The 27724-nt window shown below is 37.5% G+C and overlaps 1 protein-coding gene and 1 long non-coding RNA gene across 3 annotated transcripts in view; both read right to left on the bottom strand.

Annotated features, from left to right (window-relative positions):
- Positions 1-394: 394 nt before the first annotated feature.
- On the bottom strand, positions 395-23026 carry PCF11 (PCF11 cleavage and polyadenylation factor subunit). Of its 2 annotated transcripts, none has more exons than XM_081062893.1 (16): positions 22534-23026; positions 18771-18896; positions 16713-16901; positions 16185-16379; positions 14152-15263; positions 13562-13742; positions 13369-13459; positions 10872-12433; positions 8917-9016; positions 6270-6389; positions 5698-5803; positions 4017-4200; positions 3391-3546; positions 2939-3031; positions 2400-2435; positions 395-1490 (listed from the first exon to the last, which is right to left on the bottom strand). In XM_081062893.1, the coding sequence occupies exons 1-16, from the start codon at positions 22723-22725 to the stop codon at positions 1275-1277; spliced, it is 4659 nt and encodes a 1552-aa protein (XP_080919019.1). In that variant the 5' UTR covers positions 22726-23026; the 3' UTR covers positions 395-1274. The 2 variants fall into 2 exon arrangements, with proteins under 2 accessions (XP_080919019.1, XP_080919018.1); XM_081062892.1 differs by having other exon boundaries at positions 12976-13459; positions 22534-23017.
- A 4429-nt stretch (positions 23027-27455) lies between these two features.
- LOC308503167 overlaps positions 27456-27724 on the bottom strand; it is a 44909-nt gene continuing 44640 nt past the window's right edge. Inside the window, exon 4 of the long non-coding RNA XR_013994155.1 lies at positions 27456-27708. This is a non-coding gene — a long non-coding RNA (uncharacterized lncRNA). The remainder of the gene's footprint in view (positions 27709-27724) is intronic.

Here is a 27724-nt window from a genome sequence, read left to right as displayed (position 1 = left end):
TCTAGCCAAGCATTTATCTCAGGGTGCTTTTTTAAATTGTAGAAATAGTATGGACTAAAAGGAAGCAAAGCCAGATTTTACATTCTTGTTCTATGACTTTCTAAGTAGGTGATTCTATTTCACCTATAAATTGGGGGTGCCATCTACCATGGAGGATTATTGGTAAATACCAGAGAAAATAGATGTAAAAAGTTAGCCAATGCCTACCCACATGGTAAGTGCTCAGCAAACTATGGTTTTCATTGTTTTATATGCCTACCTTCTCCAGTAGATGGCAGAAAAGATTATCTCAGAGTCCCTGGCTCATAGCAGGTGCCATGTTCATATTTTAAAGAACAGGTGAAAGAAAAAAGTCACAATCTAAAGCCATTCAAGAAATAAAGAGACACAAACTGAAAGTTTCTTCATCATTCTATTTATTACATGTATGAATATTAACATCTCATGGTACCCATCTAATTCAGTCAAAACCAACAAATGAAAAAGATTAACCATGTTTCAAATGAACATTCTTACAGATCCCCTGTAACTTAAAATAGATGTTCATCTGCAATAAATCATGACAAATTTGAAAAATGTCATAAAAAAAAAATCACTTTTAGTACTTAAATATATTTGTTAATCGTTTGATGCCATCCGTGTCCCAAGTTCAAGAATAAAAGTTGCTTCATTAGATACTTTTTCAAAAATGGACATCTAGATGGTTCTCTATAGCTGGAGATATATATATGCAAATATGTCCTATTTTGTTTTTAAAATTTTTTCAAATCTGGCTTTTCTATTTGAGCAAAGTGCTACAGCACTCACAACTCTTGAAGGATTAAACTAACTTCAGACTTTGCTTTAATCCTGGGAAACTACTAGAAAAAAAATCTTATGTTGAGGTTGCTGTTAAATTCCATTTTCACCCAATAAAAAGTACAGAAACACTATTTGATGGTGTGCATAAATATTACACTCCATGGATAGCAAAAATATTTTTATTTATAATTTACAGTTTCACAAGTGAAAATCGTACATTTTTACACTTACAATTTCATTTTGTTAAATTTGCACACATCTACAGAACTTTCACACAACAAGCACCTGAAACTGTGCAGGCAGTAGGAAATGCAAATACTAAAATGTATTTATTAACCAAATGATAGCTGAAGGCCCTGCCTCAGCTAGACAATTTATATAGATATATGTCTATATATACATAAAAAATTCTTCACTTTCTAGATCCAACAGCAGCTTTTTTAAAAAAGAAAAACATACCTTTCTCACTTTATTTAAACTGACTTGACTGTATCATTTTCTGTTTTAATTTCAGTGGGTGTTGCTATGCTTTCCTCTGTACAAGATGGTGGGGTATCAACTTGTTCTTCCTTAACTTTGGGACTTTCGCAAGGTTCCTGCAATTCGTTTTTGACAATGTTCAACATAATGTTCAAGGGGTTTTCAACTGGTGTCTTGCTGGGAGATGGTGTACAATCAAATGAAGATGTCTACAAAATGAAAAGCCCTATAAGTACTGATTCAAGTTCAAAAGTTATCACATTAAATACATTTAATTTTGTAAGACCATTGTATGGGCAAAGAAACATACCAAGTGCAACTGAAATACCTGCTTCCCTACACAACATGCCATAAAGGCTGCCAAGTAATAAAATGTATATTAAGCATTTAATGTGTACTCAGCCATGAGCTAAACTAAGAACAGAAGCAACCAATAAAAGGCCAAAAGAAGTTGATTAGACTGCTTCTATATTTAAGCCCACAGAGATGGTTAATCCCTACATATATCCTGGGATTTTTGTGACTAATTTCAAATCCTCTGAGGATTTTTAAAAATCCCCACAAATCCTCAAAACATCCTAGAAAGTTTAGTCTTTTGATGACCTAAATATATCTACCAAACTGCCTCTTGAACCCATGAAACAAACATTCTTTGAAAGGCAATGTGTTCCATTGTTTGGTTTAAAAAAAAAAGGTCACTACAAATACGAAAATTTGAATTTCTAAGGGCAACAGACTGATGTCTTTTTCAGATTTCACGTGTGATCATTTAAAAATTACTCCTATATTACATGGCTAAGTGGCGTATGTAAGGGGGAAAAAAGCAGTAAATGCTACCCATAACTCCTGAACCTATTCCCATCATGATCCTTCTCATCTTTTTCAGTTTCCTTCGTATTTCTCTAGGACTAGTGCTCTAGTTTCAAGTGAATAGAATGCAAATAATACAGTAATTTCAAAATTTAAATCAGTCTACCAATCTAGTACCAATATTTAGTGAACCTAAATGCTGTATCAAAACAAAAACAGCTCAATATCTCAAGATTACAATAACAATATTGCCAATGCAAAAAATAAAATTTATTAATGTAAATGACAACAGTGACCAAAAAACTTACATTTTGATAATCTTCATAACATGATGGATGATAAATCTGAAAAAGAAAAAAGTACATATTCATGCATATTCGTTTCTAATGGCTATTTTAAGATTTTCTTTTCTAATTTAAACTAGAAGATAGCTATCTTTAGAAAGGAGACAAAAATCATTTGGTCACAAAACTGGATAAAAAACTTTTCATTCTAATTCTTCTTTGAACTTGGCTTTCTACGTTTAAGTAGATAATGTATGTTTTCATGACAGTAACATTTTTGATGATGAAATATAAATTCAGAATCAAAATAGTGTGGTTAGGCAGAAAGAAGACTAGATGCAGAAGCCCTAGTTCTGGGTTTATCATTAACTAGTTACGCAACCTCTTACATAAAATGAGTACAGAACCAGATGACTACTAAGATCCCTTCCAACTCAAACACAGACTCTAAATTCCAATACCTTAGAAATACCTTTTTTTATTAAAACCAAGAAACAAATATTTTCTGAGTGGGGGGGGGAAAAATCTAATCTTAAAACTTCCTCATAAAGACTGAAAATTACCTTTCCATCTACTCTGATAGCATTTTTTAAATGCCATTCCTCCTCTTCTTCATCCCAGTATTGTTCAAATTGTTCTTGACAGATTTCACAACTCTAAAATAGAATCATATAAAATGAAGTTTACTGATAGAACACATTTAATCCCAATAAGTTAAAACATTTTGTGAAGTGTAGGAAGGATTAAGAATTTTTCGAAAGGTTAAACAATGTTCATTATATACAGATACAAACTAAGTCCTAAGGATTTTGCATTCTTCCATTGCAAAAATAGTTAACATTTCACTGCTGTTGATCACCAGTATTACGTAACTAAATGGTTATAAAACCCATCGCCAAATCATAGAGTACAACTGAAGAACAAAGCTTACAAGGGATCTTAAACTCACTGAAAGAGGGATGTAAATAAAGTGAAGGACATGACGGGTATAGAATATTTAACATTCTTCTCTTACCTCAACTGCTCCCGCTGGCCCCGCAGGTACACTCTGGAACTCCTTTTCTTTAGCAGCCTCCTGCGTTTTGAGCACAACTTCTTCATGCACCTTTTCAAAAAACTGGCTCTTGGCACGTTCTTCGAGATCTGCTATTTCCTCAAATTCTATCCAGTCCTGAAAAGTTGTTTTAAGAAGAATATTTTCATTTGTTTCTAAACTTATACTGCATATCTTCAATATAGTCATTTAAAAGGTAAAGGTACATTCTTCTACAATATAATTTATTATTTAAAACTACACGTTCCTCTTTGAGCCCCATAACAGACAACATAAAGCAACAAATTAACAATTAAGATCTTAATATTAATTTTCCATTACCTCTAGAGTTACAACTAATTTTAAACAAAATTTCACGTATGATTTTTTTTAAAAAGTCAGTCATAGCAACTTGGAATTTTAGACCTAGAAGAAACTTGTGTCCTACTTTAATCTCAACAAAAAGCAAATACATACTGTGCAAATTTATTTTCTAGGGATCAAATTTTATTCAAAAAAACACAAGTTAGCTCTCAGCATTTACTATACTTTTAGAATGATATAATTTAAAAGCTAAAAGCCAGTTCAGAGGCATATGGATTACGTACTGTTAAACTGTAGTACCAACGTCTATGAGTGACTTTTCTGCTAACATCTTTTTCAGTTCTATTTTGCCGATAATGCCAGTCCAAGTGATCTGCGTATACATCTGTCTGTGATGTTGTAAATCTCATTCCACAAGAGTAACACTGAATACCAGTGTACAGTCGATTTATAACACTATCATAACGTCTATTTTGGGGGGAAAAAAGAAATAATCTTTAGTTTTGATAACATGGCTTAATAAAACAAAAAAAAGGCCGTTACAAACATTTCAATTTTCCACATTTTAATAAAGGGGAAGCCATTATTATGTGACAAAATAATGTTTTAGCCAAGAGCTGACTATCAATACCCAAAGATCAATATTACTCTCTAACAGTGTATCATTGACCCCCTTTTCCCGAACTTTGGTAAATTTTGAACATAAAGTCTATCCTCTTACTGACAGGCCTGGCCCAGTTACTTACTTCCTCCCAGCTAAAAACGGAATGACCATCTGCTAACTAATAACGTAATAATAGTTGGCCTGTTCTTAGACTAGTGTCAATATCAAGGTGGACACAGCAGGTGGATATGGCAGATAATTAGATTTCACCTCTCCAGATCTTTGCAGTTCTCAATAACTCAATTATCCCGCCCTGGTCTAAAGAACAGTGAAAGAGATACAGAAGAAGAAATAATTGTATGGATAACTAAAAATAAAAATTAGAAGACTAATGGGAAAACTGAGGTAAGCAATAAACATTTTTTAAAAATCTAGGCTCCTTATTTGGAAAGAAATTGTATAGACCAAGTAAGTCAACAAATAGGGCAGTCGTTAACTCCAAAATGACTTTTTACACAGAATAAAGCAAAGGACAGTACACTAGTACTTTTTATTAACAGCAAACAAATAAGTATTTAGATTCATAATATTAATACTGAATAATGATATAATGAAAAATGGCTATATAATTATATGGGGGAAAGTCAGTAGAACAGTAGAGGTAGCTAAATCACTTTCAGAAAGTCAAGAGACTTCTAAACATGATAAATCAAGAAGCATGATAAATTAGAAAATTACGTATCTTAAGAAATAGTGAAATAAATGTCAGGAACCAAAGAGTTAAAAAATACTTGCCTCTGGGTGAGGAGTAGTACTAGGAAAAGGAATGCCATCTTTTTTTATTATAAGACTTTCATTATAAAGCTTTATGTAAAAATAATACTTTGCAAAAGACTTTAAAAGGGTGAAAAACATTAGCTGTTCTATTTTTTATGAAAGTACTCATAAGGTTATAATGGATCCATAAATCAGCTTTAAATGTTTTTTTTATGTAAGTTATACAGGCAATACAAAATTATGAAAAGATTATGTACCAAATGTTAACAGTAAAGTGGGAATTATAGGTAATTTTATTTTCTTGATTTTATTTGTATTTTCTAATGTTCCACAATGAACATGCATTACTTATAAAGTGAAAATAGATTTTTCAAAAAATTTTTAAAAACTAGAAAAACCTAATAATTTTCTTAACTCTCCTAAAGTTTACACTATATTATGCGTATTTTACATTAAAAAAAACAGGCTTCCTAAATTTTAAAACAGTTTAGAGGAGTAAAATGACTACCACACTAATGTCTACTGTTAGTAAAGTCTTTGTCCCTTTTACCTTAGAAAATTAGAAAGAAAATTAGATTACATACTGTTTCAATTCTTCAATTGTAAAATTGGTAAGATCTGGAACATCCTGATCTTCATTTTGATCTTCCTCCTCCTCGGGGGGAGGCTGAGCAGCAACTTCATTTATTTCTTTAATTGAAAAGAAACATACCAATTTCTCAAAACCATTCTCCATGTATTCTTTATAGGGAATGTGTTAACAGCATACAGAGAGCCCCACCTCATCTAGTCAGTGCTTCTAATCTTACATGTACTGGCCAAAGAACTTAATGCAGTTCTTTACTTTGATGAGCAATGAGGTCTGATCTCTTAAAAGTAAAACTAGTAAAACGACCAGACATGATAATTGCAATTCGGAATGTTAGTCAATTGAAACAATGTCCACTATAGAAGTAATAATTCCATCTTAGAAAATTTAAAAAGAATTTCATTATAAACCAATTATGAGATTTTCCAAAAAAAAAAAAAAGAGGATACCTAAGAATTCAAGTTCTTATCCTAAGAACTTTTACCATAACATACATCACTGTATCATATCACACATCTTCATAATTTAACAGAGCTTTGTTGACATGAAGTATGGAAACATACTTACGTGTTGTGGCTGAATCAGGTTGGGACAATTTGAGAATTCCTGTTTTTAGCAGTTTTGAAAATAATTCATTTACATCCACCTGACTGAGATGATTATCAGGGTATGCCTTCGGAAGAGCTCCTTTAAAAAAATAACACTCTTAAAATGAAAGTAGAACTTAAAGATACAAATTATATTAAGCATTTTCCAAAGTTTTTATTCAAGATACCCTATCAACAATAAATTTTACAAACTTTTGTTCAGAATGAGTGTAAATTATCTCAAATGCTACTAAAATGAACTTTTCAGGTAAGCAAATCATCTATTAAAAATTACGTTCAAGGACAAATAATTGAAAACACTGATACTTGACACTCGTACTCCCGTCTACGTGAAGTAACACACCACCTCTAGTTCAACTGTCTACCTTTCTAATTTTCTATTCCTCATCTTCTAACCATATTGGAAAAGGCAGTTTTGTATAGATGAAGTAGATCACCATCTCTTAGTACAGATTTCCAGGAAAATAAATCCCTAAAGCCTAAGTGAAAGTACTTCCCCCATAACTGCCCCCAAATGCAGGGAGATGAGCCATGTGGCTCATAGTATACCTGCCCCTCTGACCTTTGCTGAATTACTGCCCTTGCAAAGCAGCTCAGGCTATTGCTGGACAGGTGTGAGGCTTACTAAAGCATCAGTAATTTGAATACGTGAGACAAGGACAACAATCTCGTCCTTAAGCTCACTGGTGAGGAATCAATCCAATTACATATTTTGCTAAGCACTAATCTTACTACGATTCATTAACTCAATTATAAAAATACTATTTTCAATGATTTTTATGTCACTATTATGCATCTCAGCACACCTCTAGAAAAAGTCCTGAACCACAAAAAATTCCTCTTCATGGCAGAAATTCAATTTGCATCCACAATACACATAATCCCTGCCTTTAACCGTTGCACAGTCTTTACACTCAGCACAGTGCCTTGGACACAGTAGGCTAATTAATGTCTGCTGAAATGTCTGAACACATGAAAGAACGAACAAATCAACCTCAATAGTCAATTATAATCGTATTTCACACATTAGTTTAACATTTACATTTCACTATAATTAGCTATTTATACGTCTTAAGAGTCATAACTAGCTATTCTCACATGTCTGCAGACAGGCAAGTTTAGTGATCAAAAAGCATGAACTATGGAACCAGATTCCTAGGATTCTAATTAAAAATTGTTCCAGTTGTGTGACATGATCAAGTTGCTTCTCTGAGCCTCAGTTCCATTACCTGTAAAAGGGTAATAATTGTTCCTATCTAAGGTTATTATGAGGGTTAAATGGGTAGTTGTAAGGCATTGAGGTATTTGGCACTACATACAATGTTTAAAAAAAGAAAATTTGCAGTTTTCACACACTATCTCATGCACCAATCCCGTTACAACAAATCCTCTCCTCAACAAGAAAAAGTGAATCCTAAAGGAAAGTACATTAATATAGCACTTTACAAGATACAAAGTACTTTTGCATATACAATCTCATTTGATTCTCTTTGAAAAACAATTCCCAGGCAAATACTGACTTTTAGCATATTCTGTCTACAGAGGAAGAAACTGAACCCCGGAAAGTGTATCTGCTTATATCCTGCCCACCTATAAAGCAACAGAGTGAAGATTCTAATCCTGGTCTTCTGACTTTAGATCCCAAATTCTTTCCTTCCCTTTTCATTACAATGAGAAAAACATAAAAAATAATTAATCCTAATTGTCAACCTAGAAATTAAAAATAAAAAGCTTTCATATTAACTAAAAGAATTCCTGATGATGACAGTTTAAGCACTAATGCATAAACGGGGGCGTGGCTAGGACCTCATTACTTCAGAAGTTTTGGACAACTCCCTAACTTTGTAAACTGGTGAGTGCCACGCTAGAGCACGTTTCTTTAGATTCAGAAATAAAGCAAGTACCGCTATTATTTGGTTGGGCTAGGCTAGTTCTCGATAAATTAACTCTGCAGTTATTTTATAAATCACCATAATTTATATACCTGCCATTTTTCACATATTAAAACCAAAATTCATTTTTCAAGCCCTCACACCCCCCATAACAATATTGTGATGCCTCACCCCACAGTAACAAAGATGTTTATCAGGGATCCTGGCTACAGAATCACAGCTTTTTTCTATCCTTTCAACATGTTGGGTACAATTATTATTTGAGTGCTCACAAAGACATATGAACGAATCAATTTTATAAGGTAATGTCCACAGTATCTACTTAATGTTTATTAGATCATCACACACACACTCAAAACAAAAACTCAAAATATCAAAATGAAATTTCTGAGATTTGTCATTTATTTCACTTCAACACAAATGTCATAGTCATACCCCACCCTCCAGCATCCACCCAATAGGTTTCGTTCCCCCTCTTTTTTATGGTGTACTAGTCCTGGCTAACTATCTGTAGTTGCAAACAGGATCAATGTGAACACATATCAACAATGTAAACAAATCCAGAAAGAGAACAAAACATTTCACCCAGATTAAATTTCTCTGAATTATACACACCCTCTCAAAACTGTCATTTTCTAAAATTAACAAGGTAGCTATTCAACAAGACAATAATCATTTGTCTTTCGAAAAACATAAAATTCAGAAAATACATACCTGAAGGATTCTGAACAAATGCTCCTGGATTTTGTGGATGAACTGGTAAAAACTGCTGTCCTTGGCCAAATGGTACTGGCTGAGCAACACCAGTCATAACCTTTAAGAGAAACCTTGGTTTTAAGAACATCCTTTCCATTTAAGTAAAATTTTAACATTCTAATCATATAAAAATATTCACAGATATAATGCCTGGTTTTTATGATAATAAAGACTTGCTAGTGTAACTTGACTGGGTCACTTCACTTCTAAGCTTTCTACAAAAAGAAACAATACATTCCCTTATCTGTTTCACAGAATTATAAGGAACTGAGAATGGATGTGAAGCTTCTTTGAAAAGTTTCAGATACCATGCAAACATACGGTAGCCAACAACTAGTTGTGTGCCTTACACAAATCACTTTACATCGCTGGTGCTTTGCCTTATTTTACAAATAGAAGCTGTGACATCCAGAGCTGTGACCTGGACATAGTCATAACAGCTAGTATACAGAACTGACCAGACCACAAATGTCCAAAGCCTATTTCCATTAGCCATCTGAACTCCTGTGTGATCATCCTGCTTGGCCATCATATTTTGAGTTGCAAAAGATACCAAGTAAATGTTGGAAAATAAAACAGTTGTGAAACAAGTACTGTACAGGCATACAAATACTGTATTTGCAGTCCAGACCCAGAGTGAGGTAAGACTTGTGCATATTGCTGCTGTGTAAACAAGTATCTATTTATAAGCCTGGTTCAGTATCCATGTGAACTTTTGGTGGTAGGTGCATAATAAAAACCCCATCAATTCTGTATTACGTCGGAAACATGAGTAAGTCCCATTATAGAGTATCTGTCAATAACAATACCACTTCTTTTAAGGACATACAAGAGAGTAAATCTCACTCTCTTGCAGGACAATTATTTTTTCAAATTATTGGTATTAACAGAAGACTGCTTTCTAAAGCAGTTTTTCTTGTGTTAAAAATCTTCCTTCTTGTTTTACATTTTCTTCCATGCAATGTTACTAGCATAAAATGAACATGTTCTAATAAAAAAGTGTCAGCACCTAGAAAAAAAGTAAATTTATCCCCGGAGAATTTCAGCAGGCAAGCAGTAGTAGTCATTAAATAAGTATCAACTGAATTAATGACAAATTATAAGCACATTGCTTAAAGTTATTTCATATGCATTTTAAAATGTATGCAGAACAAGTGCAAAAGAGTATCAACAGGTGACTATACATGTTTAGGTGATATCATGAATGTATTTGGGAGGCAACTCGTAGGTTTGCTCTACTGACATTAGTATCAAAACAATTCTATTTGACTGGAATGACTGGAAAGGGGTGAAGGCGGTCGGGAGAGGGAGAAAAAGAATCACAGACTATAAAGGCATGGGCAACCCGATTTTCTTCGTTCAACTCAGACTAAGGAAGTTCTTTAAAAAACAGTCTAAAAATAAGCTCTCTGGTTTCTTTAAAGCTTACCAGGACTCAACAGTTCTACATGTAGCAGAGATCTATAAAACATACCCACAATTGTGTAACACTTTATGAGCTTTGCCAAAACAAGCCAAAAACAAAAAAACAATGGGGAGGTTATGCATGTGTGAAGCAAGTACCGTATGGGAAACTTCTGTACCGTGCAGCTGTGAACCTAAAATTACTCTAAAAAATAAAGTGAACTAAAAAAATAGTCTGTGTGTATGTTAAGAGGGGGGAGAAGGAAGGAGGAGAGGAGAGAAATTCAGATTTCTTTAGATCCTGGAAGAGCTAAAATCAATTTTGAATGTAAAGGGCAATTTTTAACCCCAAGACTCTCTTCCTACTTCCGTAGCATGTGGGATTTTGGAGTACATTAAAAACTTTCCAATCTGTAAACTACCTCCTGAAAACCTTCCTCAAACACTAGAAATATTAAAATTGGTTCATATCTCCACACAACATAACAGAATAAATGTAACAGACTTACCTGTTGAGATGCCTGAATATTTCCTACTGTTATTGGAGCAGGTAAATTGCCAAAGTTTCCAAATTGAGAACTCTGAAGATTCTTTTCGTCAAAATAGTGTCCAGAAGCTCTGTTAAGGGGATTTGAGAAACTCTGGTTTCCATGGCCATGTGGTCCATTAAAATTTGGTCCTTGAGGTGAATCAAATATTTGTTCATGTCTTTGGAACTGCAATCCTTGGGATGGGGCATTAAAAGCATTGCCAGGTGGCTCATTATATGGACCAGTCTGATTGAAAGAAATTGATTCAAGCCTTTGTGAAGGATGATTGTCAAATCGTGCGCCTTGAAGACCGAGAGGAATATCAAACCTTGATGCCTGCTGGTGTTGTGGACCATCGAATCTTTGAGGTACACCATCAAATCTTGGTTGAACCTGCTGTCCAGGTGGTCCATCAAATCTCTGTGGGCCTGGCTGACCGGTTCTTTCAAATCTAGGACCTGGCTGACCATGTAATCCATCAAATCTTGGCAAGAGTGATGGCTGACCTGGCTGTCCATCGAACCTTAAACCATGACAGCCTTCAAATCTTGGACCACCTTGACCCAGGGGCCCTTCAATTCTCAGGCCACCTCCTGGTACAGGACCCTCAAACCTCATTCCACCTCCTTGCTGGACTAAAGGTCCCTCAAACCTGATCCCAACCCCTGGTTGACCATGTGGACCCTCAAACCTAAGGTTCCCACCAAGTTGGTTATGTTGTCCTTCAAACCTTAGACCAGCTACTGACTGACCATGCGGGCCCTCAAACCTCATTCCAACTCCCTGCTGTAGCAAAGGGCCCTCAAATCTAATCCCACCTGCTGGCTGACCATGAGGTCCATCAAACCTAATTGCAGCCCCTGATGGACCATGACCCCCCTCAAATCTAAGTCCACCTACAGGCTGACCTCGGGGATTATCAAATCTAAGTCCACCCACAGGCTGACCATGAGGTCCCTCAAACCTGAGACCACCCACAGGTTGACCCCGATGTCCCTCAAATCTGAGACCACCCACAGACTGGCCCCCTGGTCCTTCAAATCGCAGACCACCTGCAGATCCCTCAAACCTCAGACCAGGGGAACCTTCAAACCGAAAACCACCTCCTCCTGCTTGACCAATTGGCCCCTCAAACCGCAAAGGTGTCCCTACTGGTCCTGGAGGACCTTCAAATCTCAAAGGACACCCACCTCCTAGCTGACCTTGTGGCCCTTCAAATCTCAAAGGGCCACCTCCCCCCATTTGTCCAGGTGACCCATCAAACCGAAGAGAACCTGGTGTGGGAGGTCCATCAATTCTAGGGCTTAATTTATTAGGTCCTTCAAAAATCATCTTGGTTGGGCCATCTCTTGGTACTGATGGCCTACTAGGTCCATCAAATAATGGTCTGTCTTCAGCTAAAGCTGTAAGTCGCTGATTTGTATCGAGGCCGGCGAATCGTGAAGCAGGGCTATCTACAAATGGTTTATCTGAATCTTCATATCTAGGTCGCTTAAGTGGAAAACGATCATTGAATGGTGACCTCTGCTCTTCTCGTACACCTTTTAAAAAGAAAAAGAAATTATTTTCCCAGAATCTGAATTTATATCAAATTATCTTAAAATCTTTCTATATTCATGTATATTTTTTCTATATTCAAATATCCATAACTATCTCACTTTACTAGAGGGGAAGGAAAAGACAGCATCAAGCAGCAGGTAAGAAAGAGGATGCCCTCCAGGGTCAGACACACTAGGGTTAAAAAAAAAAAAATCCCCATTCTGTCAACTTATTTGACTTTGAGAGCAAGTTATTTAACCTCTCTGGTCTTGTTTCCTATCTGTAAGATGGCGATAATACGTATTTCATTGGGTTGTTGTGAGAATTAAATCAGATTACATATATAAAGGACCTAGTAAAGTACCTGACACACAGTTGGCCTTATAAATATTGGCTCCCTTCCCTTCCCTCTGAGGGAAAAAAACAAATCTAAACAAACAAAAAGGTAGTCTGAACAGTCACAAAGTTCCATCCCCACTTAGCTTGTTCATTTTCCCTTCACTGCTGTGTGATTCAATAGGCATAATCTGATTTAACTTTCTACCTTTAGCAGAGACTTGCTCGTCATGTCTTCTCCGGCCCTCATGGGGTGCAAGATTCTCAGCATAAGTACGACTCCCAGATATAGGAGAAAGACGTCTTGCTCTTTCACTAAATTGTTCTTTTCTGTCAAACTGCGCTCCACTATTCCTACTTGCATGTTTACTTTTGGATGGCTCACATTCTATTCCAGACAACAAGGCATCAGTCAAAGGGTAGTCAAAAATATCAGGATCTAAGAGATCAAGTCTTGGAAATGAATGCTGAACCTGTGTCCTTTTCAGTTTTGCTTTATGTTCATAGTAGGTTAATTCAGCATCAGATAAGAGAGGTTTCTTTTTTAATCCACCTTTATTTTCTTCTGTAGGACTATCCCGTACATTGCATCTATGTTTACCTTCTTGATACTGAAATAGCTGTCGAATTTGATGCACAACAACAAGGAACTCATCCTGTGTAATTTCACCAGATGCTAAACGTTCACTCGTCTGCATGGGGTGATAAAAAGAAATCAAGTATTTTAAATATAAAAAGTACTTACAGAACTTAGACAAAGGAGAATAATGATTACATGGGATCGTGGTAACTACCTTTTGAAGTAATTCTCTTTTGTTTGCATGAGTTAACTCTTTAGGAATCTGAAGATTGGCATCTACACTTAATCGATGCTGTTGCTTTGGGGCTCGAGGTGACAATATTCCTTTAGTGCTTGACCAGCTTTCCCTATGCCTTAGATGAGGAGATTTACTATGTTCATCACCCTGTTGTAAGCTGAAACCATAAAAGCAGTATGTTACTTCATCAAATTGTTTTAAATACTCAGGACCATATTTAAGGATCCTTTTCAAAGCATCTGGTTAAAATGAATCTATATAATCATAAAAGTTAATTAAATGCTTAAGAACACAAGATCTGAAGTCAGGAAAATCAGATATAAATTCTGCTTCTTGCACATCCCGGTTATATAGCCTAAGGTAGATTAGTAAACCTTTCGAAACTTCAGTTTCCTTATCTGTCAAATAGAAATAATAATGGTATTTAACATATGGGGTTATAAGAATTAAATGGAGAAATACAACATTAATCATAGCACCCAATGAGCATTATCCAATTTCTAAGTTTACACTGTATTTTAAAATGTACATGTTATTCTACTTGATTAAAAATGTGAACATCCTACCTTTTATTTTCTTCCCAACCAGGTTTCCATCGTTTACTAGACTTGGAACTTGGCCAATTTTCTACATTCTCCTTTGGTTCAGTGCCTGACTTTGTAGAATGCTGATTTGCAGTTTCTTGTGGTCGTTCCTCTTCACTCTTTTTTATTCGCCTTGGATCTCGAACATCCTGTTTAGTACTTCTCTTAGCATTTCTTTCATCTCTGGAAGGTGGCGCAAATTCTTCCATATGTGACTGCTTAACTCCTGATTGGCGAATCTTCCCAACTTTGGGTGTCGAGGTTGGAGACATACTCCTTTGCCTTCGTTTGGGTGACCGCCTATCTCTTCTCTTTGGAGAATGTATAATTGGTGATCGAGATTTGGGTGATCGCGATCTTGATCGCTTTCTATTACTCGATCTTCCTGGTTTTGTTCCCTGTTTTTCCAATTCTTCTGGTATTGTATCCTGTTTTTGTACAATGCCATTAATGATTTTATTTCTACTTCCAACCAATCTGTGTTCAGATGATTTCATATGCTCATCTTTATCCTTTTTCTCTGCAGTTTTTCTCTTCTCTTTTATATCATCTTCTTTGCTATCAGTTTTATCCTGAAGATGTTTTTTTAATCTTGGATCTCTCTTGCTCATATCAGACACCCTCGTGCTTTCAGAGTCTTGATTTTTCAAGTCTTTCGTGTGGGATAATTTGTTTTTTAAAGGTGATGGTGATTTAGACTTAGATTTAGAATCTAATTGGTCAAGTTCTTTCTTGGTTATTTTTTCACCTGATTTACTTTTTTCTTGTTTGGATGAATTCAGTTTTTCAGAGGGTACAGTTTTACTTGTTTTAGTATCAGATTGGTTCAATGTGTTCATTAGGAATTCTTTTCTGTGACTCTGATCTTTTCCATGAGAAGAATGCTGACTCATCCTATTAAGACGGGGATCCCGGTTAGTTCCTTTCAAATCTTGAATTTGTAAGGATGGACCTGGACGGCTTTTCTCAGGTTGCACAGGAACCTGATGGGGAGCTTTAACCGCCATAGGGGGAATTTGTGAAACATGTAATTTGGATGGTGCAGATCCAGGACCTAAGTTGGATGTCTCCTGCTGAACACTAAGAGAAACTGCCTGAAATACAAAATAAATGTTCATGTTAATGCTGTAAAATATGCAGAGTGTCAGTAAGCTGAAACCTAAAGAATATATATTAACGCTTTATTAAACTGAATGAAATCCATTTATTCAATACTGTATTTGCATTGCATACTTCTCATGGTTAAGTGAAGATTAAAGTGAAAAGAGAAAGTTCATGTACTTTTGTGGCCTGTTATTTCTTAGTCTTTTATTTTGGGGGTTTATAATATAACCTCTAGTAGAATGGGAAAAAAATCCTCCCTCTTCCCAATTATTCAGGATTCTAGCCAGATTACTACTAAGAAACTGCTAAATAAATCACTGTGCTCCAGCTGCACAAGTCAGTTATTTCAGCTAAATTCTGTTATAAAATTTAGTTACTCCTAAAGTGGCACTGTTAATGACTTATAAAACTCAACCTGCCTATACCTCCCTCACTCTCAAATAACTTCAAGTGCTACGTAAAATAACTTGGTATAAGGTCATTCATGCATATCAATGTGTAATCTTCCTAGACTCCTTCAGTTTGTGATGGCTTTTCTTTTGTCGGTTTCTAGGAAGGAACCTGATTTCTGCTCTTGAAGCATAAGCGCAAAAAAGATTCAAGACTCTGCAAAACCATTCACAACACACCTACATTATTGGGATTGATATTAAGTGCACATAATTGTTAACAAAACTAAGGTGCTACCTTATAAGACAGCAATCCCACAAAAATTTTTAAAGAAAACAGTGTAGTTTACATTCAAGTGAGTTTTACAATACAAAAATTTGCTAACACCATGATTTGCAAAATACAGGTGGGAAAATACACTGAATAAAATCAACATGTTAATAGAATTCAAAGACAAAATAATTACTTCTCTATGGGAAGAACAGGTTTTAAATATTTAAAATGCAATTTCCTCTACTTACCAGTTGTGCCTTAGCTTGCTCTAGTTCAAGCTCCAGCTTTTTCTGCTGAAGTTCTAACAACTGTTTTTGTTTTGCCAGTAACTGCTGCCTTATTAGTTGTTCTTGGGTAAGATTCTTCTGTATATCAGGAACAATTGGAGGAGTGGAGATGCTAGGGGAACTGACCACTGTGCCAGGCGTTGAAGGCTCTTCGGGCTGTAAAAGAAAGTAATTTGTTAAAAAATATGTATCACAGCTAAAAAGGAAGCTAAGAGGGAACTAAAAATTATTAGCTCATCTCAATAAATACTATCCATAATTTTAAATGGACCATAGTTAAAAACACACAGAAAATTTTTCAGGAATTTAAAATCAAAATTAAGTATATTATGTAACACCTAAACAAGGAGAATGTATTTTTAAATGCACTGTGAAACCGAAGGAGAAAAAAAATTAACTGATTTAGCACAGGGTATTCTTGGTATTTCTTTCTGGCAAGAAATTTGATAGTTAAAAGTATTAGTTATACACCATTCATGTAAAACTTACCGATTTATTTAAAAATTTAGGATTCACATGGATGCTAGATGTATTCACATTGGGGGGTAGAGGTTTAATAGGCCAAGCAGGATCTAACGAATTGACTCTGACATCCAGGGCATAAAGTTTCTTCAATGGGAATATTTCATCCCATGTGGAACGTAACTTAAATAAACTTTTTCTAGTATTTTCATCCACCTAGAACAACAGAACAGTTCTATGGCTTGTTAAGTTACTATAGAATGTTTTAAATATTAAATATAAAGCTACATCAATCTGTTCTACTTCACATATAACACACATTCTGCTCATTCATATACAACAGTAATAATTATTCAAGACATATTTGGTTTGCAAAATTAGTAAATTTCTCCCTCAAAAAAAAATTTAGAAAAATTAAAGTCAGTATCACCTAGTCTTCATGAAAGCAAACAACTAGGCCAGTCTTTGTACTCTGAAAAAGTACAAAATGTTTCTAAATTTTAGGGCTTCGTATAGCATTCCTAATGTCACTCTTACTCTGGACAAAAATATAAAACTAGAAAAGTTTACCTGATGCCTTAAATTTTAAAGTTATTTACACGGCAGTACAAAGTCCAAATTAAGGCAAAACTAGACCACTAACCAATCCTCTGCAATACAACAGTTGGAACCTATGAACATGGTATTTGTGGCATGGAAAGCACCCTAACTAAAATTCACAAAATCTTACCCACTGATGAGCTTTAGTATTAGATAACTTATCTGCTTACACGTATAATGAGCATAATGTGAACAATATTTTTAAAATTAGCCATCAGAGAAACCTAGTACTTAGGAAAACTGAATTAGATATTTAACTTTAGGATAATAAAGCCTTGACTATATTCAAGTATTTAGATAATAACGGTATTTACTACAAGGTCATTTTCATCAACTGTAGTGTTGAGGCCCAGTCACATTTGAACATACTGACAAACTGAAACCAAGAGATTGGTTTAGCTCCCCAACTTCTGTAATGCAAAGTGAACTTCTCCTTAAGACTACACAGCCTCAGGTAATCAGTATTTAGCAAGGGTCTACAATATACTAATTAACAAGCTCCTAAATTTGAAACATAGCTTTCCAAATTTCTTCTACATATACTTACTTGGTATTTCTTTTCTCAAAGAACTTAAAACGAAAAATAATTATTCAAGTAGCAACTACACATTTTCTGTTCTAACAAATAGAATCTGAGACTAGTTCTTTCAAAATAATCCCAATTCTCCAAGCCTGACAAGATTTCTCCAAATACAACAGGTATTACCTACTAGAATATAAGAACTACCAATGTTTTATGTTAGGAAACAATCTTTCAACCTAAGTATCTCATAAATGCCCTTTTGCTGAGTGTGAAGGATGCCTGACAGGAAGATAATTCACCAAATACTGTCTTCCCCAACATAATACTGTACCAAATTTCCAGATACAATGTCATGGAAGGAATGTACAATCGCTAGGTAGAGAAAATAAACAAGCCTTTCTTCTAAACAGTAAGGGGGTTAGGTTAAGAAATATTTCCAGTATAACCTAAGGCAATTAACTGGTCCACCATTCACACATACCTAGAACATACCTATAAAACATACTTGAACAAAGTAACAAGAGGAAACACTTCCAGCAAAAAAACAGAAAAGTGTCAAGCATCAATCACAGGTTGAGACACACTGGAGGATTATGCTTTTTTTTCTAGATAGGAATAGCCAACATCCTAACACCAGAAACCTAAACAATGAAATTGGATAGCTTCAGATCTTTTCGCCCATATTCCAGTGATGGAACATATCTGCAATCAAATGAACCAACTCAATTAAGGAAAAAAAATAATTCTAAAAGCAAAGGCATCTATTTTTGAATGGATAATGTAAAAACCCTAGAATCCGCATTCAAAATCTAACATAAAACACTAACTTTACCATGATACTTGATAAATGTCCAAGAGAACAAAACATTTCACCACCCAAGAAAACCCAACACAAAAACAAGTATTTATTTAATCAGGAACACGTTTTTTAAAAATTCAAATGTTTCTAAATGCATATATACCTTTTCAAACACACAAATAAATGTTGCAACTAGATTTTTAGTAAAGGCAGTGAGATACTCTCGTCCAACGTTTTTCACGATAGAATCCATAAGGTACATAACAGGAAGCTTCTCTGAGGAAGGAGCCTGAATAAAAAGAAACTGACAAGTTTAGTATAATGAATTGTCACCAAAGAATTACTTTTTTTTAAAGTGAGTTTTTAAAGCTAAAATACAGACCTCTATTTTTGTTGATACTTTTAAATATTAACCTTTATGAAACTTTTAAGTGTTCAATTTCTTACAATGATCTTTATTGAGCAAATAAAAGCAGCTCATAATCACCGTTAAGAAAAACCTTAATCTTTAGTACACTCATTTAACACTCAAATGGATTTTCAGGTTCATATGGTAAAGACCTGTTTTAAGTGACCAAAAAGGGGGAGGAAGGGCTATTTTCTATATTCCAAGTATAAGCTTCGTGACCCACATTAACTTAGAATGGTGTGCCTACACTCAATGAAGTAGTTTTCAGACTTGTCAGAAACCCTAATTTCCATAGGCATATTTTATATGTTAGTCTATGAAGTTGTTACCTGTAAAATCATTAGGATTACTTCTCTATAATCCAATGAATAAAGTACACTTCACATAAGTTAATGGCAAAAAACACTTTTAAACTTGCACATGAACATGCAGGAAGGTGCAAGTTATTACTGATACAAGAAAAACTGGATGGAACAGCCGCTGAGTCATGTAAATCAGGTTGAACTTGACTCTGGAAACCAGGATTTGTCCTGAAGATTTTCTTCACAGCACGGACTCTCCGTCGAAATCGAAATATTTTTCCTCTGCCATGCACAAACCAGGGGGTTCTAAATTTGTGCAGAGCCAGTGTGGTGGTGCTGATACAGGTGGCCCTTTCCAAAGCAAAGACATGTTGCCCCAGTTCAACGGCAATGCCTACCCATCACTGGCTTTTAGAAGGCACAGCAAGTTTCCAAAAAGCATCATCAGCAGGTTCAGACTTGCTGAGGAGCATTAAGACACACCATATAAATAAACTAAGTGTTAAATCCAACTCCACAGGAGCAACCATGATTTAAAAACAAAAACGAAAAAAATTACCCCATTTACCCATCCCATGTGTACAGGAATTTTAACCCTGAACAACTTACCCAGCTACCTGTAGCTAGGGTAGGCTCAGTTCTGCAGTACACAATGCCGTATTTCACAAAACCAATTGCCCATACAAATGTGTGGAAGTGCTCTTAATTCTGATTAACACCTTTACTACAACCAAAGTTGGCTAAGGAAACCTTTGAATAACCTTGTAGGAAAAATTTTTTTACGGTACTATCTACTAAAGGGGTCACAAGGCCACTGCATATGGGAAAATATTATGTCAAATGCTTTATTGCTGTGTCTTTATCTTACCATGTCGTGTTTTACACCATTTTAGTCATTGTTGTACTTATGAGAAGGCTCTTTAAAACCAAAATCTGTTCAGTAGGCTAAGTTTTTATTGTACAAGTGAATCCTTGTATGTAATTATTTTTTTCGCTATTACTGCCTCATGGGAAGAGTCAAAATAGGTGTGAATCCTTTAAGTTTAGTAATGCTTGATTGAGATGCTAGAGAATAAGGACACAAACATTCACCTCCAGAAACACAAAACCAAGCCAGTTTGCTACCAAATAACAGAAACTCCCTCCCCTCACCCTCAACCCCAACCCTGGTTATTTCCCCAAAGTGATTTTTACATCTTTTCCACAATCTGGCTTTACAAAAATAACCAGGAAACGTGTGCCAAAAAACTTCAGCTGTCTTTTATCAGCCAATAGTCCATCTATTTTCACCACTGTGTAGCCATACACAAATACAAGTTTTAATGTGGTCACTATATTCAGCATTTACTTTTCACTTCTCGAAGGTCTTCTGGATCCATTAAAACCCAGCAAAGAAACTTTTGAGTGACAACCTGAGCTACTAAATTAGGCTCTGTGAAACATTAGTAATCCCCCAAACACTAGGCAATTATTTTAAAAATCAATGTTATTTTTTTAAAAACATAAGTGGTTTTGTTTTTTAAAAAAGGCATTCAATGTCAAGTTAAGCCTTAACAAGGCCAAAAACTAAGTTTTCATGTCCAATGTTTGTGGTATCAAAAAAAAGGATGTTGCGTATAAGGAATGCTTCCTTTTTAAATATCTCATACTTTAAAAAAAGAACAATAGCTGTTTCACACAGACATTCACAGGAAAAGGAGAATGAAGACTTGTATTTCAGCTGTCAGACTGAGCTTGACAAACTTTTTGGGCCCTTAAAAAAAAAAAAATTTTTTTATCCTCTTTACATTAAGGTTTGAAAGGACCACCTGAAACCGTGTATCTTGTGAACAGATTAACCCAAGAGTGGATGGAACCTAAAGAATGAACCCAAGTCACTTAAAGACTTTTGTTTAAAACACACAACCACGTAGATAAAAATAAGACTTGGAAGCAGATTCTACACCTTACAAAGGTAAATAAAAAAGACAAATACATATTTTATATGTTTTATTCACAAATTTTATAATACCAGTCACACATTTCAAAACCATTTATTAGAGTCAGACCACTCAGTTTTACACCAGACAGAAACCGCCTCTGAAACAATATACCGGTGGTTGTTGTTAAAGTGGCCTTTTAAAAGGGGTTCACTCTACTAAAAGGAGGCTCATCCTGATAATTTCAAACACTAACAACTAGAAAAAACTAAACCATAGGTACAAGCTTGAAAAATAAGACGTAGTGCTGGAAAGCTGTTAAAACTCATTATGATAACTACGCAAGTTTAACAGTAACTTAAGTGACATTCCTCCCACATGAATCCACAGAAAAGGACTACAGGGAAACACAGGGTGGCAGAGGACCCCTTCTGGTAAGGGGTGAAGAGAGCACGTCTTCACTATCAGGGAGGGGAGGAAAAAAGAGAAAAGGAAGAGGAGGGACTGAACTTTTCAAAAAAAAAGCTACACGTACTGGTTACCCAGTGGGCCAGTTCTCCACCTACAGGTTGTATAAGATCTCCGCCCCCCCCCACACCCAAACCCCACCCTCGACCCCAACTGCCCGAATTTGGGGACAAATTAAGACACTCCGATGGGAGAATAAAAGTTGTGTTTAGCCGCCCCCACCCCAAAACGGGGCTGACGGGTGTGAGCAGCTGCCTGGCTGGCAGGGAATGGATTCTTCGCTCTTCCCTTTTGCATCATGTGCTTTTCAGGCGCCATGTTGGGCTCCTAACAAGCGGCTGCTCCACTCGGGGCCAGTTCCCTACTCCCACCCGCCGACAGCTCGCTCCCAGGTCCCCCTTCACCTCCTTCCAACCCACAAAGCACAATTACCCAAAAGGGTACTGGGGGGGGAAGGGGCGAAGACCCACTCCCCGCCTTCCCGGGGGGTTAGCACGGCATTAACTCTTACTTCCCCGCACCACAAACTGCCTGGGAGCCCCCCCGCCCCACGGGGCTCTAGTCAAAGCGCGTGTGTCGGGCCGTACAATGCGGTGGCCTAAATAGGAGTCGGTGAGCGGAAGTGGGGCTCCACCCTTCGCCTTCCCCACGCCCTCCCCCCGACAGGCCCCCGCTCGAAGCCGGGGCCAAAGACCGAGCCAGAGTTGGAGGGGGGGTTGGGGAGGAGGCACACCGTCCCCCCTTTGGATGGAAGCGAGACCTGGGATGAGGCTGACACTAAAATCAGGGAGTATTAGAAGAATAGGAGGCTGCGGGGTGTATAAAAACCTTGGCGGTTTGGGCCTCGATGAGAGAGACGATCTCCTTGGCGAAGGGCAGGTTCTCCTCGGCTAGAATGGTCAGCATATTGATGTGCGGTTTGCTATTGAAGGTCAGGTCTTCGAGTGACGACTGATAATCCCGACAGGCGTCCTCCCGGGCCCCCGCAGTACCGGCCTCGGCCGGCGTCTGCTCTGACATTGCGCCGCGGCCCCCCTCCGAGGTCCGCCGCAGCTGAAGCTGAAGCCGCTCTCGACACCCCGCCTCCCTTCCGACTCCTCTTCCTCTCCCCGGATCTCTCGCGGCTCCGGCTTCACCACATGCTGACCGCGGAGGGGGGTTGGGGGACGACACAGGGGGGACCTCGGGGATGAAACGCAGCCGTCTCACGGGTGTTCTCCGTCCACTTCCAGCCGCTACTGAAGCTTCTTTCTCCACAGACACAAAATGGCGGCGGCAGTGGCGGCTCCAGCTCCGAAAATGTCTGTGTTCCCAACCGCTGCGTCGTGCGAAATGAGCTAGGGGAGGGGAAATGTGCGGTAAAAGGGCGGGGCCGTTGAAAAACAGCAGGCGTGATTGGCTCCTCCGGCGACGTCACGAGCCCCTCCTCCAGCGCTTCCGCAGGACATCCTGGCACCGCCTTCTTCTCGGGGCCCTACCCGTGCTTTCGCAACACCTACCGCTCAGAGGTGCGGTAGAAAAGACGGCCCCTCTCATTGGTCAATTCATAAGGGACTGTCGGTCATTTGTTACCATAACAACCCATTCAGGGAGGCCAATAGGCCTGGGGGAGGCTGGACCCGAGGCCCAGCCCAACCAGTTTAAGGGGAAAGCTCCGTCGTCCCCTCTTCGCCCCTCCCCCTGCAATGCCGTAGCCACTGAGAGGCTCCGTCAATCATCCTCCCTCCCGCCGCCGCCGCCGCCGTCGCCGTCGCCGCGGCGGGCGGGGAGGGGGGGCGGCTAATGGGAGCTGAGGCTTTGGGCCTTTCCCAACCACGTCGCGTGTGGGGCCTCAGGTGCTCCCGAGAGCCTGGGCGGGCCCCACTGCCGGGCCCACTGTCCCTCCCGGAACCAACGCCGGGAAGGGAGATGCTGAATTTACCCATCACCTTGGCAAGAGCTGCTAGAGTCGACTCTTAGCACGCTGCTTCCCACATTCACGAACAAAAACACCGAGGCCGGCTTTTTTGAATTGAATCCCCAGGAAAATGTCTTTATTTGGGGCTTGTGTGTTTGGGGGGGTGGGGCTTTTCCCTGGGGTTTTGGAGATCTTTGGGAAGCCCACTCAGATCTCTGGACGGGGGTTTTCACAACAGCCACACCCGGCCCCCAACCGGATAGCTCCTCTCTCAATCTTGTGCGCTTAGAAACAGCCTTCGAATACGCTGTTTGGGGGACGAGGAAACGTATATGTGATTTGTAAGGCTCTTTTCCCAGGCTTCTGAAAGCCTAGTTAGAAGCTGGAAATGATACTCTCAAAGCAGTCACATAGTTCTGCCGTGGAGCTGCAGCGTAAAACAATAAAGATTTTTTTTTTTTTGCATTGAGTAGAGAGAGTAATCTAAATGTAGGCTAAAATAAAATAGGTATTAATTATATAAAATTTGCTTCACCATTGTCTTTTTAGACTACTAAGCTCTGTAGAAATACTTTCTTCCCCAGAAGTAACCGCTCTTAATTAAATGAAGCAATTCTTTATTTCTCCCATATAATGTAGAATTTTTATTTTTGTTTTGTTCTGGGTTGTTTAGCAGCTTTATTGAAGCTGCTAAATGATGCTAATTGATGTATAATAAACCACATGAAGTATACAAGATTATTTTGACATGTATCTTTCATTTGTTAAGGTGATATTGCATATGAATGAGAACTAAAGCCAGGGGAAGAAAACTTGTCTTTTATCATTTGAAGCTAAAAAATGTTGTCGAATTATTGATCTCTATAATTTCATACCATTTTTAGTGGTGGTATTCAGATATAATATTCAGTTATTCAGTTAAGATAAAGGGACTTTCAAAGTTTCTGTTTTCTGGAGGGAAATATCTGGGGTAAAATAGTCCTCTAATAGTTTTCCTTGTAATTTTAAAGGTGAATTTGCTAAACTTTAATTATAGAAAATATCGGCCTGTCATTTTTAAATCCTTTTAACACCAAGTGCACTTAAAAAAAAAAGTTTTCAAAGCTCTGATTTGGCTTCTGTTTGTAACCCTCGGACTACACACAGAGTTAACAATATATGCTTAGCATATAAATCAGTAAATCTATGTACCCACAAAGGACGTGGAAAACTCACGAGTGAGATAGCAATCTTAATCGATTCATGTACTATACTACAAAAAATATTTTGTCTTCATATCCTCAGGACGGACTAGATAATCAGTAGTTTTAAACATACAAATGAATGTATAAAAGTTCTCCCTGGCCGGGTGGCCCAGGCAGTTGGAGCTCCGGGCTCCTAATATCGAAGGCTGCCAGTTTGATTCCCACATAAGCCAATGGGCTCTCAACCACAAGGTTGCGGGTTCAACTCAAGTCCTGCAAGGAATCATGGGCTCCTCCCCCACCCCCCACACCCCCACACCCCCACACCCCTGCAACTAAGATTGAACACGGCACCTTGAGCTGAGCTGCTTCCCGGATGACTCAGTTGGTTGGGGCATGGGCTCTCAACCACAAGGTTGCCAGTTCAACCATCCAAGGAATGGTGGGCTGCACCCCCTGCAACTAAACAGGAACTGGACCTGGAGCTGAGCTGCACCCTCCACAACTACGATTGAAAGGACAATAACTTGACTTGGAAAAAATCTTGGAAGTACACACTGTTCCCCAATAAAGTCCTATCCCCCCTTCCCCAATAAAATAAAATAAAATAAACTTCTCCCAGGATAGTTTCAGAGCCAATTCTTTCATCAGAATATGCAACTAATGCACTCTGCACCAACATCAAGCCCCAGTTATCCATCCATCTCTGTTATCATTTGCAGAGATGTATCATCACACCTATATCACACCTGTATCATCAGATGTGAACCTGGTAGGCCCTTGGCCTGGCCTTCATGAAATTTAAAGTCCAATTATAATCTCATGGAGTAATATGATAAAGTATTACATCTGACTAGGAAACAATGGGTATTCCAGAGCTATTTTCAGAACTGAAACCCATTGGATACTGTTTCTGAAGAACATGAAACTTTTCCATATTTTTTGAGGAAATAACTACACTCCTCCCTTGGTTCACAGTGTTTACAAGAGCAGTTAATTCTTCCTGAAAAAAAAACAAAACTTTGTTCTAGGCAATCAATTACCCTTCTGATATAAATTTTTAATGTGATCAGAAAGACTGAAATGTGTATACTAAACATAGAAAGTAAAAAGGAAATAAGGGAACAAGAATTAAAAAGCAATCCCTTTGAAAACAGATAGTTAACTAGCACTGCCTGCAGGTAGAATTTCCCGTTAACATGTGAATACAATGTGTGTAAATAACATACAGGAATAATATTTACACCATATATAGTATACGTATGTATAATATTTACTCCATATATAGTACATGTATATATAAGATTGATACATTGTATATAATATATTATGTATGATACATAATATACTTGCTAAAAGCATTAACACTATTATCTAAACATTCTTTATTGTTTACACATTTTATAATTAGAAAAGTGGTTATACATCATGCTATTTTGACATATGGGTTTTGTTATAAAGTTTACTCTGAGAATTATGTGAATTAGCTTCACTGCATGCATCGCGTTCTAAAATTCATTTCCCAGATTATTTGATGCTTGAAATTCTTGTGAGTCAAAATAAAAGCTCTTTTCTTCCTATCACTTAAGTCATTTTCTAGTACTGACTTTTGCTTTGGGAGTCCCAGTTCATCTAATACCAGAACTACTCTGTGCCAAGAAATAACTTAGGCCAAGGCAAAAATAGAGCCTGTTATCAGATAAGTGAATTAAACTGAAGAAATGTGTATATATACAGCTTGGAAAAACAGTATCTCAGAATAGTGGTTCAAAGCAGGAGTCTGATAAAACGGTTTTACTCCTGTCTCTAGCAGCTTCTTAGCCCAGTGACCCTAAGAAACTTATATAACTTCTTTAAACTTCCGTGTTCTCATATGTAAAAAGGAATTCATGACAATTCTTACCTCATAAGGTTATTATAAGAATGGAATGAGATGATATGTACTATTGTGGGACTTTAGCATGATATATTTGACTCAGCAATTTCACTTCTAAGAATACAAGACAGATTTACTCACACAAATGTGAAATGAAGTGTGTAGATTATTCATTTCAGCATGGCTTATAGTAGCAACAAATTGAAAAGAATTGAAATGTCTGTTAGTACGGAGCAGGTTAAAATTATGGTATATCTGTGCAATAGAACAGAAGTTGTCATGCGGGAGACCCTGCTCGCTGTGCCATGTGTAGTGTGGGGCGGCCTGCAGGTTCTCTGTTCCTGTCCCCACATAACAACGCAGGATGTGGCTAGGCCAAAAAGGAACACCCATGGAGCCATAGATAGGGGAGTCAGACCACTATAGTCTCGCTGGAGGTTGGACTCACACAACGTGCAACCTGCCGTCCGCTTTTCTGCCAACTGACCGACTCCCCTTAATTCACCAACCAGCCCAGCCGCGACAGTTATATCAGTGGCCAATTGGCTAACCAGCTACAGCTGACTGCCAACTAGCCACAGTTGATGGCCATCTACTGCCCAAGCCAGCACCTTTCCACATGAGGCCGAGAGCCTGGAAACTGCTCCCCGGAGCTCTGTCCCCACAGAAGTTCTCAAACTTTTTAGTCTCAGGACCATGTCACACTCTTAAAAATTATTGAGGCCCCCAAATAGCTTTAGTTTATATGTATTACATTTGTCAATGTTTATCATTTTAGAAATTAAAACTTAGAAATTATTAAAATATTTATTCATTTAAAAATAGCAATAAACCCTTTACATGATCATATAAAAAACATTTTTTTAAAAATAACTATCTTTCAAAATCAAAAAAAAAATCAATAAGAAAGGTGGCATGGTTTATATTTTTGCAAATCTCTTTAATGTCTGGCTCAATAGAAGACAGCTGCATATTTAGGTCTCCTCCTGCATTCATTCTGTTGCAATAACACGGGACACGGTGACTCTGGAAAGCTCTATTATACTCTAGTAAAAGAAAGTG

This window comes from Rhinolophus hipposideros, assembly GCF_964194185.1.
Source record: "Rhinolophus hipposideros genome assembly, chromosome: 10".
Lineage (NCBI taxonomy): Eukaryota > Metazoa > Chordata > Mammalia > Chiroptera > Rhinolophidae > Rhinolophus > Rhinolophus hipposideros.
Note: the sequence above shows the minus strand (reverse complement) of the source record. Positions and strands in the feature narration are given on the sequence as shown.

What these genes read in the sequence shown, in the direction of transcription:
- PCF11 (XM_081062892.1), bottom strand. Translation starts at nt 22,725, where the DNA reads ATGTCAGAGCAGACGCCGGCCGAGGCCGGTACTGCGGGGGCCCGGGAG. An exon ending in ATATTCAGGCATCTCAACAG is followed by an intron (nt 9,017 to 10,871) that starts GTAAGTCTGTTA and finishes TTTCTCTTAAAG; the next exon opens with GTTATGACTGGTGTTGCTCA. An exon ending in ACCTGATTCAGCCACAACAC is followed by an intron (nt 5,804 to 6,269) that starts GTAAGTATGTTT and finishes TTTCAATTAAAG; the next exon opens with AAATAAATGAAGTTGCTGCT.